General features: G+C 39.6%; 1 protein-coding gene across 1 annotated transcript in view; it reads right to left on the reverse strand.

The window, feature by feature from the left end:
• Nucleotides 1-8,530, reverse strand: part of Itga4 (integrin subunit alpha 4) — a 72,588-nt gene extending 64,058 nt beyond the window's left edge. Inside the window, 3 exon segments of the mRNA XM_090342526.1 lie at nt 7,868-7,989; nt 8,314-8,482; nt 8,485-8,530. Coding sequence (XP_090198652.1) covers nt 7,868-7,989; nt 8,314-8,482; nt 8,485-8,530 — 337 coding nt within the window.
• Between the last annotated feature and the right edge of the window lie 8,415 nt (nt 8,531-16,945).

Here is a 16,945-nt window from a genome sequence, read left to right on the forward strand (position 1 = left end):
CTCTACATTTAGTATGGTTAAGTGCTCAAGTGGCAGAGCACCAGTCTAGTAAGTGTGAGTCTTTGAGTTCAAACCCCTCTACCACAAAAAAAGAAAAGAAAAAAATGTGAAAGGACTAAAACACAGAGGATGATCCATTATGTTATTCTGACCAATGAAAAGTCAGACTGAGATGAGAAGTTACTTGTATAGAGTGGCCTAAAGAAAGTTCAAAGCATTGACTAAGACATTGTAGAGGCAGTGTTTGGAAGACACAGTTTTCTTTTTTGTGTGAGTGTGCCTGTACTGGGCTTTGAACTTAGGGCTTGAAGCTATGGCTCAGAATTTTTGCCCAGCCCTGGTACTTCACCAATTCAAACAAATCTCCATTCCAGATTTTTTGATGATTAATTTGAGCTAAGAGTCTTTCCTGACCTATGTGGCTTCAAACCTTGATCTTCTTATCTCAGCTTCCTGTGTAGCTTAGATTATAGACATGAGCCACCTTCACTCTTCAATGCCACTCTCTTTATGGACCACTTGAAAACTTTTATAAGAAAACAAAGGTTACCAATGGGACAAGGCAGACCTAAAATGCTTTCACAAATAGACTAGGTAGGTAAGTAAGAAGGCAGATATGCAGATAGATGGATAGATAGATAAATAGATAGACAGACAGACAGACAGACAGATAAACAGACAGGTAGATAGATCTACAGAGGGCATAATTTTTAAAACATACCAAATTTGCTTCACATAGGAGTCTCCAGAAATATTTTAAAATAAGTCCACAATCTTACTGTTTCTAAATGCATTAATTGTGAATTACATTTCATATAATTTATCTGAAAAAGTATTTCTCATAACAAAAATTTTGTGGAGGTTAAAAAAGAATTGTGGATGACACCATAACAAACTCAGGACTGAGTATTGCTGAGTCCAAGCCTGTCACTAATATGCTTACTGTGTGTTCTAATTTAACCTTTATAGCTATTCTTAAAGGTTAGCCAAGGCAGGGAATCAACCCAGATGCCCCTTACAGAACAAATAGAACAATTAAATGTGGTATATACACAATGGAATTTTACTCATCCATTGGAAAGAATGATATTATACCATTTGTAAAGAAATAAAAAGACGGAAAAAATTATGGTCAGTGAAATAAGTTAGACCCAGAGAGACAAATGTTGCATGTTTTCCCTCATAGGTGGAAGCTAGCATTAGCTTCTAAACTCAGAAGTAAATATGTTGGATGGTATGCAAGTTTGCATGAAAGTATTAACTGAAATATATTCAAGGGAGATCTCAAATACACACATTCCTTAAAAAGGTAACATCAAATTTTAGTAAAATAAAACACCAGAAGTGTGTACATGAAAGAGATGGGTTGGGGGAGACAAATGAAGAGAAAAAATGCAATTAAGTATCAATATTCATCCTTCAAAATCAATAGTGAATGGTGGAATGGGTAAGAAAGGGTAGGTGAGAATGTTATGAAGGCTGACATTGATAAGGCTAAATCGCATTCATAAATTCTTTGTTAAATGACAACTCCTCTGTACAACTACCTAAAATAACAATATACAATAAAAATTAAATTAAGAAAGAAAAGATTTCTAATTCTAAATACGGCTATTTTAAATTTCTAATCTCTCAGTAGTGGGAACTAGCATTTGGATTTCCTAGCAGCATCTGGGAAAGTCCTTGGAACCTGAGGCTAATCTATTTCTCTTGGAATGCTTCTGAAAGAGACCAAATTTTAGGTTTCCAACTTGGAAAAAGATATCTATACATATCACCTATTGCATTTTTGACTACATGCTCATCAAAACTGATCAGAACTGGTTTCATCCCTTCAGGAAGCCACGTGTCATCATTGGAACAGTTTCTTCTTCCTGTTTTATTACCTAGCGCATCACAAGAGTGCTATCTCATCATTTATCACCTGTTTTCTTGTCTCTCCTGACATCTAGACTGGGAAAGACTTAAGACCTTCGGCCACATCTTGTGCAAGTTTATGTTTCCAGTACATAATGTAAGTAGTAGATAAAATCTATTAAATTGGTAGTATTTGCTCTAAGCTGCAACCCTATCTCTTTGGGAGACAGAGACATAGGAACTGGAGTTTCTAATCCAGTTCTCATATACAAGTTCACAAACGTCCATTTCAAACAATAACTAGATATAGTAACATGTACCATCATACTAGCTCTGGAAGAAGTACAATCGCTGGGTACTGTGTTACATGCCTGTCATCTAAGCAACAAAACAAAACACAAATAAGAAGTTCACAGACTCAAAAGACCCAGGCAAAAACTGATGTCTCAAGGACTCATGGACGGCTCAGATGGTAGAACTTAGGGAATGCAAACTCTGAGTTATAACATCAGTACCACCAAAAAGATATATTGAATTATTTAAAGAAGTGAGTTAGCATAAAGACAGTTATCCTTGTTTCTTCTCAACTCTGTAGTCTGGTGTCAATATTTAAGTCTGATCTTACCAAGGCTACATAGAAGCTGCTTCTCTTTGAACACAATGAAACCAACTTCCTATCCAGTTGGAAGCCTTGCAACTGCTTCCCGTTGCTCATCTCTTTCCCCAGATATTATCCTCTGACTTCCATAATACCACAGGGATCTGATTTCGTACTGCTTCTTTGGCTACCCCCCAGTATTATTCTTCTGGTTCCTCATTTCTTCTCCAGTTGTTCTCAACTTTGGATGGATACTGCAATTATCCAGGGACCTCTGAAAACCACTGAAATGCTCCCTATGTCTATGCTAAGAGATAGAAATACCAGAAATGATAGTCTTTAAAGCTTGGCAGAAGAGTTGCAGGTATAATGAAGCAGAATTATTCCAGCTACTTTTCAAATTGCAACAATACTCAGGTCTACCTTGGTCCTCAAATCTCTTTACTCCCCTAAGTGAAAAGATTTACCATTGTGAATCTTTTGCCAGTTCACCATTGTGGCTGTGATCATGATTTCATCAGTCATTTTCTGGGTTGTCAGTCCATACTGCTCCCAGATCCATACACCCAACTCATCACCTGTACTTCCCTGTTTCATAGGAACCTCAAGCCAAAGAAACACTTCAGTTTTTCACAAACCATTATCCAACCTAAAACCGAAGTCAGAACAACTTTGAAGCTATCTTCTCTTCATCATTTTCATTCGATAATTATAAAGCAATTTTGGACTTATCTATCTACAGAAGCTTTGTTTTCCTTCATCCCTACTGCCTCTGTACCTTCCATCTGTAGCCTAAATTGCAATAAAATCTTTCTATAATTCTCTCACTACCTTTGGTATTGATGCCTTTATTCCAAAGCATCTGCCAGTAAACTACAAGTAGAAGAATCAGTCAACCACACAATCTGATTACACCACTGTCTAACTTAACCTCAAAGAATAAATTTTTACTCTTAAACTTGTGCCAGAAAGAATTATTGCTTACTTTTACAAATTCCTGTTCAATTCATATTCTGTAATTCAACTGAATATTTTTCTTTCCATTTGTTAAAGGTCTCATACTCTAAAAGATCTTGTGGATCACACACACACACACACAACACACACACACACACACACACATACACACACACACACACACACACACACACAGAGTTCTCTCTAACCAATAAAATTTTCTCTAGCCTCTTCCTCTTTCTAACTCCTGAACATTACTCTTTCTACCAATCGACTCCAAATGCTCAAAGTGGCAGTACTTTATTCTTCTGGCTAGATTTCCTTACCACACTTTAATATAAACACCAAACATAGATTGTAAACCACTTAGGACAAAATTTATTTATCTTCTGTGTGTCTAGGTTTTGGTCCTTGGGTAAGCCCTCAGTAAATGACTGACTGAATAAGTAACCCATATGTACAATGAATTACAATAACTGGGCCCAGAACAGTTGAGAATGGGAAAGTCACTTGCTTATTACAGTATGAGTTAGTAACCAGTAAACTTATGGCAAAAATTCATTTAGAAAGTTTTGTGTCTCATGTTAAAAAGAAATCTCACCCTTTGGGAAATGAAGTTTGGAAAATTGGAAGTCTGTAAATTAATCTGAAACTGTATTTATGAAGCTCTGTCAGAATTTTCTATTTACCATAATAATCTGCATTCAGGAGTGAGTTTTCAAACAGAGTGACCATAGTAAGCTAAGATTTTAAAGCACACTGCAAATATAAACAAGTCATTAAGAGGAACACATGAGATGTATCAAGGGTGAGATGTCTGCCTTTTACTCCTGCAAATAATTCCTAATAACCAGTCAGAAGAAAGGGTTAACTAATCTTTGGCTTAGTTATGCAATGTGTATTAACTGTTCTAAACAGGGTATGGAATATAGAACAGGAAGCCTGAAATGCCAAATTCAGAGCATAATGAAATCTCACTTGTGATAGGCCATTGGTCTTTCCTGTAAGAAAAACAGAGGTATTTTACCTATTTTACTATTAAGTGTTGGTGGGTGATAGAATAGTACAAGCTTATATGCCAGTGACTTTTTAAAATCTTTTTTGAAAGGTCAGAAACCTTTGTTCCTCTTTTCTGCTATTATCTTCAAATAGCTGTCAAAGGGACTCAATGTATCATATCTATATATGTATACAATGCATTTAAATCCATGACCTATGACATTTTATAAAGGTTTTATAAACATTGATTTTTACAACATATTTCAAATGTCATGTTTAACAAAAAAGTATTCAAGAAGGAAATCTCTATATACAATGACAGGCACATAGGTTTTACGATCCTGGACATCTACCCTGAGCATCAGAACCCAGGATATGATAAGGACACCTGCTCAGCCATCTTCATCTCTGCACTATTCACAATAGCCAAACGATGGAAACAACCCAGCTGCCCTACTGCAGATGAATGGATACAAATTGTGATATATATATATATATACAATGGAAATCTACATAGCTGGCCTAATGATATTTTAATTGTGCAGTAGTCACCTTAAAAGGTAAAATTAAACCAAGTGAAATAAATTTAATAAATGTTCTCACTCAACCTAATAAATCCCAAATATTTATTGTGCAATCAATGTTCATTTATTTCAACATGTAAATCATGTCATGAAACTTAATTTCCGGTCTATGAAGTCTATGAAATCTAATATATACCCTTTAGTACCATACACTGAGACCATTTCAAGTGCTCAATGTTAGCATGTACTTAGTGATTATTTTTGTGTATGTGTGCCAGTCTTGGGCTTGAACTCAAGGCCTGGGTGCTGTTGACACTCCTGGGGCAGCAGCAAAATAGAAGACTGAACACACAGGAAGAAAACCACCCCAGTTCATTCACATTGTCAAGGGGGAACTATCAACATCTCTCCCACTGAGCACTGTAGATGAGTGAACACTTGATTATTAAGTCTGCTTATGGCTACAGTAAATGTAACATGGTGTGTGACTTTATCCAGAGATAGAATAGGCTCTGTGAGTTGATAACCTCCTCTTTTGAGAAAATGTGTCTACTTGCATGTCAGCCATGGAGCTAACATTATACAGAGAACAAGAGTTGTGTCATATGGACATTTTGACTACATAGAAAATGAACAAGGTGTTAATAGACTTTACACCTTTACTAAATGACAGAGAGTATCTTACTTACAGAAATGACACCATTTCATGGGAAATAACTTTAGTCAATTCCTTTTTAACTTGTAAGCACAGCTGTTAATGGCATATTCATCTGACCAGGATTTATGAATTTGTTTTTGCCTTTCATCTATTAAATAACTGTTTTAAAAACCACATTTTATAAAGTAGAAAAAACCAATTATTTATTCATCAACCAGTTTGGTGACAATCAAACTTTCTCTTCATTTTTACTCATGATTCAATAATCTTTCTTTTGTTTAGTGTTTGACACATCGACAATGTTCACATTTCTATGAGGTTACCTCTGTAGTCAACTCTTACATTTTACATGCCCAGTGAATTTAAGTTTTCCTTCAAAAGCCAGCCAATATTATTTTAAATAATATTACTACATGATCTTTCAAGTTAAACACAGACATCCAGAAATAGATTCAGTGCTTTATAGACAGGAAGTAGGTTCTAAATACTAGTAGTTACAAAGTCATGGATCAGAAAGTGTCCAGGACAATGGAAAATAGTTTGTTCCCTCCTTAGACTGAATCTAGATTCTCAGGAAGATAAAAAAAAATTGTCTGCTTCACTCTTGAATGCTCTATCCCACAACTGTCTCATGAAATAGCATCATGCTTTGGAAAACTATCCCAAATGTATAAATGCTTCATACATTCCTCATCTGTCTTCTTGATGAAAGATTCCTAATTAGATGCTGGTCCTTTTCTACTTGATAAAAACCCGTGGACTTTCCTGGTACCTCCACAGTCAGAAGTGAAAGTTCTATTCTGTCCATGCCTATTTGAGCTTCATAGTTTAAGAAAAAACAGATGACCATAAAACAAAAAGGTAGTCAAAGAAGCTAGTTTCAAATTGAAGTAGTTGTTCTTCCAAAGTACATTTATAGTAAAAATAAATAGAAGTACCCCAGCTTTGATGTTCTACTCACCATCCACAAGGGATAGATTAGCTGGAAACACAACACACTGGACACAAGTTTAATTCTATCTGCAGTGAGCATGAGTGCATGAAAAGGGCTTCACTTTATATTCAAGTAGATCCAACTTTGGCTTGGAGTTCCCACCTGCTATTAACAAAGTTAGTAAAAGTACTGGCTATTTTTTCTGTCAGAATTCTCAGATGCAAAATAGAAAGAAAAGCACTATAACCTAGGTTTGTTTTGAAGGGAAACAGACAATATATTCAATAGTGCCTTAAGAGTATTTGGAACAAGACAAGACTCAGTTCATATTAGTTCCCTTTTCTCCCAACATGTGTCTGTGTGAAGCAAGTTTGCTTTTCTCTTTGAAATATGAAGCATCTCCCTTCCCCCAGTAGTGCACATTTTTTCAGTTTGTCCCAAGTCTAAGAAAAAAATATTAAGAAATGACTGTAGAAAGACAGATACTTTTAACATGGAATTTCTTTCTGGAAAAGAAAAATGAACAACTATGTTTAAAGTCTCATGTGAACTACATTAACCATTGAGATGCCAATTTTTCTCCTTGCTCTTTACAGTCTACATAAAGCCCATATCATTTTCAGAAGAAAAGAAAGAAACAGCACGAGGGAAAGAAAAGGGAAAGAGGGAGGGAGGGAGGAAGGCATGGAGGGAGGAAGGGAGACAGACAGACGACAGACAGACAGACAGACAGACAGACAGAGATGGAGACACACAGAGAGAAGCAATAAATAAATAAACACAGTTTATAAAACACAGTTAGTGCCATGAGCTTCTCCTTAAGCTGCTGTTCAATAAAATTGATAGAGCAATATGGAAAAGAAAATTCCTGTCTTTCAGACGTTCAGAAACTTGGACATTGCTAAAGATAAATTGTACTCATGAACGGCTTTGTTAAGTGGCAACTCTTTTGTACAACTACTTACATATAAGGAAAACCAAAAATTTTAAGATGCTCTTAGGAAACTTTAAGTTGTACTTTACATATGGAGGAAGGGAGAGGGGTGGAGGGAAGGTTTCCAAAGAAACTTTCCCCAATGGCGTTTTCTAGAGTAAAGCAATTATCGTTACAAGCCAAAGGGAGAGAAGTTATTGAAGGGGGGCGGGGGAGGGGGACACTGTTGTATCCAGAAGGGAAGATGTGTGTGGAGTTAGAATGGAAAACCATGCGATTTAAATGGGGGGGGGGGGAATAATACAGACAGAACACATAAATGTCCCAGCTTTTCCCAGGATTTGATGGACGGATTGCACTGGGGACACCGGGAGGGGAGGGGGAGCGGAATTCAACCCCAACTCACCCAGCTGGAGCTGTTCGCAGGTCCGGCCTGGATTGGCTCCGACCCGGCATCTGTAGATGGCCCCGGGTTTGACCACTGAGGCGTTGGACAGCCAGTTGGCAGTGGGCGCCCCCACCACCAGCCTACAGCGGGAAACGTGCACGTGAGCTCGGAAGCCAGCCGCGCCGGCCGGCGGCACCGAGGGTCCCCGGGGAGTGCGGCCCGCGCGGCGGGGCCGGCTTCCCTCCACACGCGCCCAGCCCCGGGGCGCCGGGCGGCCAGGCCCCGCCGTCAGGATCCACCCCACAGGCTGACACCCTGGGGAAGTTAATTCCGGGGCGATGGCTGGGGAGCCGGCGGCAGCGCGCGCCCCTCCGGCCTCCTCAGGGGGAGGAAGGTTTGCGGGGGGAAGGGAACCCCGAGACGCCTTTCTTACGCCCTCCGACAGGCGGCGAGCCCCCACTCACCATCTGTTGGCCCCGTGGCTGTGCAGCAGCACGGAGTAGCCGAACAGCGTGTCCGCGGGCCCCTGGAACCGCAGCGCGCTCTCGGTGTCCACGTTGTAGGGGTGCCCCGTTGGGACCCCCAGACATAGCAACAGCATCACCGCTTCCCGGACGGCGGCCCCTCGCGGGCGGGGTCCGCGGCTCGCTTCCGTAGCCATGCGCTCTCGGCGGGGAGCATTCAACACCAAACGGTCATGGTCCCCGGAGACGCGCGGGGTGCGACGTGTGGCCAAGGCGAAGCGCGCCTCTAAGAACTGGAGCTCAGCGTGTCCGGCGCGGGGACCAGAGGAGGGGGAAGGGCTGGGGGCGGGGAGGGGAAGCGGGTCCACCCAGGCGGGTGAGCGAGGGCGGCGGGGCGGGGAGGGGGTGCACGCACTCCCTCCGGATCCACGTCCTGTTTCTGCGGCCTGGGAGGGGGTGCTCCCGTGGTCCCCGGGCGCAGCTGGGTGGGGTCCTGGGCGTGGTGCGGAGGCTCGGGGTCTGACTGCGTCTCCCCCAGCGCGCAGCTGCAGGGGGCGCTGGGGGACCTCGGCTCGGTGGGACACTCCCGGCGGCCAAGTCTGCCAGTCCTCAGGGCGGGAGATGGGGGGGGGTCCCCGGGGCTTAGAGAGGAGGGATCTGGAGTGACTCCGGGACTTCTCCCCCGTTTACTGTGGACGGGGGCTCAGACGCGTGGCTCGACATTGGGGTCTGCCCTGGCCGCTGCCTCCAGCGTCGGTGGCCCGAAGGCCAGCCCTAAACATCTGGAAGAGGACCGCAGCCGCCACTGTCGCATCTCCTTTGGCTGGTTAAGTGGTATATGGGGATTTTTGTAAGGAATCGCTGGAGAAAGCTTACGGTTGGGCGAAGCATGATCGCAACATAATAAAGAACTCTCTGAAAGTTTGGCCCACGGGGAACATTTTGAGTGACAGAGACGTTGTGTTTATTCTCCTCAAACTCACAGCCTGCACCCCTTCATGCCACTTCCTTCCTCTCAACGCTTCCTCTTCAGTCTGCGGGGACAGGCGAAGCAGCTGCCTGGGGCTAAGAGACAATGGAGAACCCACTGCAGACCCCAGCCAAGGGAAGGGTGCCTGTGGCTTTTCCTCACTCCAAAGGTTGCTCTACCGTGTTTGGGAACGTGGATCCCACTTCCACTCAAAGGCGTGATCGCCAGGGCCCACGCCCACCTGCCACACAGCACAATGGGCTTCTGAAAACGGGCAGCAGGCCCACAAAGGCAGCACACTTGAACTGCCTGGTGAGTTTCAGCCTCATGCTCCCCAGATGTCCAGCGGGTCTCTTCTAGGAGCAACCAGAAGCCGCCCCGCATGGTTCTTATGCTATTTGGAAGAGAAGGAAGATTCCCCCTGTTAATTTTGGTTACCAGTTTTTAAAAAAAAATGAAAAAGAAAAAAGAAATGATTTAAAAAAAGAAAAGAAAAGAAAAGACTTCATCCCAGGGCGTGGCTGGGTGAGGAAATCCAACCTGAAATAGCACATCTGTGAATGAAAATGGAAGAGGCACAATTAAAGCTCTTGCTATCTCACTCAGCACATTTCCCCAGACAGGCACTGCCAGGCCCCTCAGGGTACCTACCACCTAAATGGGATAGGATGGTGTAACCTTCAGGAAAAAAAAAGTCAGCCAAATGGTACCTAAACAAACTTACTAGTAGATGAAGTTCAGGCGCCCTCGGGACACTTAAGAATGACATTACAGTACATGGTGTCATGAGCAGGCTCGGCGACATGAGAGGAGGAATGAGGGTGGGCCAGGTGAAGGAGCTGAGAGAGACCGCAGGTGGGTGTGGCATGGGCTGAAGAGGGCAGTGCGTCCCCAACTTGAGCCTCCTAGACAGCTTAGGGACTTGAAACTCCACCCCGCTGTTGATAAGAAGAGTCTGCCTTGATCAGGATCTGAAAACAAGACCGAAACTTTCCTTTTGGAGGTTTCTTGTGTAATAAGAAGACAGAGAGACAGATGGTTCAAACTGAATAGGGAGAGGAAACATAGATTTAAGGCAGGGGAGAGACAGGGGAAAGAGGGTAGAAGGGAGGGATAGAGAAGAGGGGAAGAATTGGACCAAATTTGTGACCATTTAGGTCACATTGTTGTTGCTCTGCAGTAATTCTTGGAATTTGTGGAATATCAAAGTCATCCCAGTCTTTTGACACACGGGCAAAGCCAGTGAGCCCCTACTTCTTTTTTTCATATATTTTTATTGTGATTAATAGAAGGGTTACATTACATTCACCAGATAGAAGGTGCATTACTTCACAAACATTGATACCCTTTCTCATGTCTTGGTCCTCATTCCCCTCCCCCCATCTTGTTTTCCTCCCTTCCCAATCCGATTTCAAATAACCAAATACACATATATTCAATATATCAGATAACCAGGTGAAATACTGTAACAATATGAGATAACCAAGGGACAGCAAAAGAGATGAGAGATAACATAGTATGTTAAGGACAACCACCACTCATTATATGGCTTTTGTTTCTATATCCTGGAGGTCCTTTCATTTAGTGTCATTCTATATGTCCTTATGTATCTAGGTTTTGTTCTATTGTAAAGCCCTGCTAGAAGAGCTCAAGGTTTCTACTGATTAAGACAAATGAGGGAAACCATTGAGCCTATGTTCCCATGAGTCTGGCTTACTTCACTTACTAGGATTTTTTTCTAAGTCTTTCCATTTCCTAACAAATGGGGTGATGTCATTCTTTCTGACAGCAGCATAGAATTCCATTGTGGACAAATACCACATCTTGTTGATCCATTCATCAACTGAGGGACATCTGGGTTGGTTCCATATCTTTGCTATGGTAAATACTGCTGCAATGAATATCGTTGTGCTAGTGGATTTAGTAAGTCCTTGTTTCTGGACGATTGGGTAAATGCCAAGTAGTGGAATTGCAGCCTTTTGCTCTTACAACACAAAGTACAAACTGACCTCACCATTTTCAGATTTTACCACTAGCATTTCATTTTAGGTCTTCCTGCTTTGCCATATCTGCCCCTTTAACTTCCTCAGACTCATGATCTTTGCCCAATTTTGTACTCTGCCTGGACACATAACCTCAGATTTTACACATGATTCTATTTTCCCTTCTTCCAATTCAGTTTAAAGATCCCTTCCTACAGAGGATTTTCTGCCCATTCAATTTATTTTTTAATCATTTTCGGCAGTTCTGAGGCACAAACTCAGCCCTCCTCCCCCAGGTTGGTAACAGGTACTCTAGAATGAGAGACATACCATTTGATTCAAAAATAATATTTAAAAATATTGTTTTTCTAGGAATCCTAGCTATTCCTTACAGAAACCATATATTTATGCATATATACATGCACTTTTAAAAAATGTTCATTTTTTTTCCAGTCCGGGGCTTAAGCTCAGGGCCTGAGCACTATCCTTGGGCTTTCTCAAGGCTAGAGCTCTACCATATGAGCCTTAGCACCACTTCTAGCTTTTTTCTATGTATGTAGTACCAAGAAATCAAATCCAGGTCTTCATGCATGCTAGGCAAGTACTCTACAATCTTTTTCTGCCCTTCTCTTATCCAATCTTCAAATGCATTCCTCTCACCATGGACTGCCTGAATCCAAAACCTTGTGTCAAGATGAGTTCTTGAGATTCAAACTAAGACAACAGAAGATCCAACACACAACACTACAGTTCTCTAGGAAAAGGGGCTCCAGCTTCTTAATCCTGGCAGTCCTAGTGCCTGTATTCACTCGTTAATTTATGTAATACATTTATTGAACACCTGTTATCTGTTATTGAGAAATGATATGCATTAGCTGGTAAATAGAGTTGGGATCCTTCTCTTCTTTACATGTGAATTCCAAGAAGATACCGAAGTAAGGAATAGTAAATCTTTCCTCTTCTTTAATTCTATCCCTTTTAAGCATTGATATATGTAGTGGATGATTTTTCCTACAGCACTACTATGCATCTATTGTTTCCCTCCTCAGATTCCTAATGGCCTCTTCCCCCAAACAACTCTAGGTTTCTTGCCTGGGGCTTAATGCCTCCATGAATGCAGTCAAAGTGACTCTTTGTGCATCCTAACCATAATGCCTTTCTCTTTGCTTCTCTTAAAGTTCCTTTTAGTTTGGTAATTAACAGATCAAGAAATGACTTCTATCTTAAGAAGAAGTGTCAAATGCCTGTAACATAGTAAATAAGAGAAATTCAACAGATGGGAAGCTTTTTTTGCCTAGTTCTGCATGTTTTCTTCTGTGGTAAAAGTAATTTCCATAAATTTCACTTTTTACTGGCATTTCAAAATAAATCCTAAAACTAGTGATACATTATAATTATAACTTCTTAAACCAATCTCTACTTCATGTTTCAGCTCAATGACAGAAACAATTGCTGATCTTGTTACAATGTATAAAGGACCTGTTTAAAGCCAGGCTTGTCTGGGAGCTCATAGCTATTATGTAACAACATTTTATCACTGTAAGTGATCTGACCTAGAAGATTGGATTTGTACTTTGGAATGATTCAACAACTGTTCTCCAAGTCAGAGGACACAGTTTAGAGCATCAGTCTGACCTTTTCAGAGGTCAGAATCCTTGTAAACATACAATGTAGCAGTGTCTTACCTCAAGCCTCCTGTACACATGACCCCATCAATGTAGTTCCTAGGAACTCTGCAAAAGGGTATGATGCAAAAAATTTGGAGCTGATTTATTGAGGATAAAATAATATACTACCATAATTACATATATCTCAGGAATTTTGAAAAAAAGAATTGAAGGTATTTTCTTATCTTGAATAGCTGGCATTCTATCTAAAGAATTTTTATTGTATTTTATTGTCAGAGTGATGTATAGAGGGGTTACAGTTACATTTGTCAGGTAGTGGGTATATTACTTTTTGAACATTGATACCCCGTCTCATGTTTTTCTCCCACCCCTCCCAATCATTTTGTTTTGACACCAGAAAATAATGACTAGCTTTTAAGAATGTATGTTGTAAATATATCATAAAATATAATAGTGGTATTTTCAAGAAATAAATATGGTTTAATTCTAAATCAATCTTTCCTTCTTTTTCTCTTTTTCTTTCTCCTTTCTTTCTTTCTTTTGTTCATTCGTTCGTTCGTCCTTTCTCTCTTCCTTTTTTAATTCAGGTTGGCCTATCTTTCTCCAGAAGAGTCTGAAGAAACATAGATATTTTTCTTTGCAGACCCGATAAAATAGAGATAAGACCAAAATACCATCAGCAAATCAGACAAATGTAAATAGTGGAAGGAGAGCATGCTATTTTGTCAGGACAGTATTGGGAAACAAGAAAAGAAATTTAACCCATCACATTTCTTTGAGCTATGTAGGATGAGGCAGAAGTATTTTGTGGATTTGGATTAGTAAACTATATTTTTATATCTTTGTCTTTACAAAGACAAAAATAATATCAGTTTAGTTTCATGTCAGCAGTAGAAAAGCAACAAATATCTTGGGTATTCTATTTTTGGTGTATACTGAAAATCAGTGTTTGTTTATGGCAGTTATATAGTTTGCATATATTGACCTTGGAAAGTAAATTTCCTCTGTTTATAGAAGCTGGAAAAAACTAGGCTAAATTTAAAAGTATACCCAAAAGAGACTTGTTAGAATTATAGATACATGTGGGAACAATAAATTTTATATCTCTTTTAACACTGAACAGAAGGTTAGCTATTCTAAATCTAAATAATAATAATAGTAGTAATTAAAATGGACCTTATAGATTGTTAGTAAACATTGATTTTACCACTGCCTACATAAAAGTATCGAGGCCTGCTTATAACCAGTTTAGAGATTAAGCAGGAATTTGGAAAACCTGAAGTTCCTTATAATGAAACTGAACTTATATTTTTATACCTTCCTTATTCCTGAAATTAAGGGATTTAACTAGAGTGTCAATAAAATAATATCCATTTTCAAAATTACCATTTTCAATTCACATAGGTAGCAGGAGAATCTTGTTCTTTCAGAGCCTGTATTAGGAATCAAGAAACCACAAAGAAGCAGATGAACAGAAGTAAAAATCATATGACTCAGTGGATACCACTACTTACAAAGGTAAAAACCAGGTATTGTTGGCTCACACTTGTAATCCCAGCTATTCAGGAGGCTGAGATATGGTTATCCCTGTTCACAGCCAGTTTGGGCAGACAAATTGAAGAGATATTAATCTCCAATCAGCCAGCAAAATGTCTGAGGTGGTGGGGTAGCTTATGTGTCAGAGCAGCAATCTTGAGTGGAAAAAAGATAAGGAAGAGTGCGAGGCTCCAAGTTCAAGCCCCACTAGAGGCTCCAAAAGTTTAAAATTCAGAATAGAAAGGTAAGATTATAGGGCTGGGAGTGTTGCCTAGTGGCTATGTGGCCCTTTTGTAAATGACAAAAATTAAATTTCCATTGCATGAATCAGTAGAACTGAAAGAAAACATTTCACCAAGCTCCACACATATAAAAAGGAAAGTATTTAAAAAAGAATCATTGTGATTCAAGAGGCATCTATACACTCTGCTGGCCAAGACTGCACAGAGCTGGACTCAATGGCCCAAGACTGGATGCCATGATACTTGGGAGATGATGATCAGGGATTCAGAATACTAAGCTATCTCTGGCATAAATGTTTGTGAGATTCCACTTGACCAATGACTGGGTGTAGTGGTATGAAGGCATCCCAAACTGTGGAGGAAGTACAGTGGATAGGCACAGTAGCTTACAGCTGTCATTCTGGCAACAAAGGAAAACCCTATCAAGACAGTCACAGTCCATAGTTTGTCTCTCAGAATTCATACTGGTTACATAGCAGGTAATGCAGATTTATCAAGCCTTATTTCTAGTGTATATAAATTCAAAATCCAGATTTATATACAATGACTTCACTGAAACTTAGAATAATATACTGAGTTAAACAGGATTATATATTTCTTTACCTTCCACAATGGAGTTGGTAACACCAGTGGCTGTACTCCTCATCCTCTCAGTGTCTCACAACAGTAATAGAACAACCCATCTAGAGACTCAAACAACATCAAGAATGCCAGGCTTCAGGTTTTTTTAGAAATGAGGTCAAAACAAGAAAATTCCACTACTATCTTCAAGTTTAAATTAATCAAGATCAGTCTACTTAACCAAAAGCAAGACTGGGGGAAATAACAAAGAAAGATAAAATGCTAGAAATGTGGGAGGCAATTGACCAAAAGTTAGGCTTGAATATTTGTAGATAGTTACTGTAAACAAAACTATTTGTGGTTTTCCTTTACTCAATTTGGCATCTTAAAGTATAGAAATTTCCAAGAAGTCTTGCCTTTAATATTGACAGAATAGCTGGGGACTCTTGGCTTGTGCCTGCAATTCTAGCTAGTCAGGAAGCTGAGATCTGAGGCTTGTAGTTTGAAGCCAGCCCTGGCAGAAAAGTCTGTGAGATTCTAATACCAAATAAACAACTCAAAAAAAAAAGAGCCAATAAACAACTCAAAAAATAAAAATAAAAAAAGAGCCAAAAGTGGTGATGTGGCTCAACAGGTACAACACTTGACAATGAAAGAAAAGAAGAAAGAAAGGAAGAAAGGAAGAAAAGAAGAAAGAGAGAGAAAAGACAGAAAGAAAGAAAGAAAGAAAGAAAGAAAGAAAGAAGGAAAGAAAGAAAGAGAAAGAAAGAAAAAGAAAGAAAGGAAGGAAGGAAAGAAAGAAGGAAAGAAAGAAAAAAAGAAAGAAAAAAAGGAAGGAAGAAAGAAAGAAAGGAAGGAAGGAAGAAAGAAAGGAAGGAAGAAAGAGAAAGAAAGAAAAAGAAAGAAAGGAAGGAAGGAAAGAAGGAAAGAAAGAAGGAAAAAAAGAAAGAAAGAAAGAAAGAAAGAAAGAAAGAAAGAAAGAAAGAAAGAAAGAAAGAAAAAAGAAAGGACAAAAATCAATTTGGTTTAGTTTCCAGCTCTCTTGATTTCATATTGACGAATTTCTCTTTGTTTTTCTTATAACCCAAAGTAGCCTTAGAAATTTAAACCTCACCATTTCCTCCCATGGACAGTTTCAGAAGCCAATTGCTTTCCTTATCATTTTTTGCTGAGTAAAAGCAGCATATTGGAAAATGAGCTGAGGAATGAAATTAGAATAGCCTTCTAGATCCAAGCTACTCTAGCTTTAATAATGACAGATTTTTTTATTATAAATAACTCCTGTGCCATGTGACCTTCTGATATGTAGGTATAAATACAAAAATACATCTATTTCAACACTTCCTTTAGAAGGATTTTCAGGTTACTCATAGTTAAGATGCAATTATACTTTCTAAATTTGTTGCCATAGTTATGGAGAAGTTATATTAAAAATAATGGAATGTCACTAAGCTAATACTATAAGGAGTATATTTTAAGGTTTCAGTAACATCAAACAATTTTATTAATTTAACTTAATGTATTACTTTGGTTTCAACTAAGGTCTTTGTGCTTGTAGGCAGGTACTCTACTACTTGAATCATATCTGTATTATTTTTTGTTTTAGTTATTCTTCAAATAAGGTCACAAAAATGCTCAGACAAGCGGGGGGGGGGGCGTGTTCATAAATTGTTTTCCCAAGCTGGCCTTGAACTGGAATCCTTCCGATTTCTT

The sequence above is a fragment of the Megascapheus bottae genome, chromosome 12 (assembly GCF_031878675.1).
Source record: "Megascapheus bottae isolate mThoBot1 chromosome 12, mThoBot2.hap1, whole genome shotgun sequence".
NCBI lineage: Eukaryota > Metazoa > Chordata > Mammalia > Rodentia > Geomyidae > Megascapheus > Megascapheus bottae.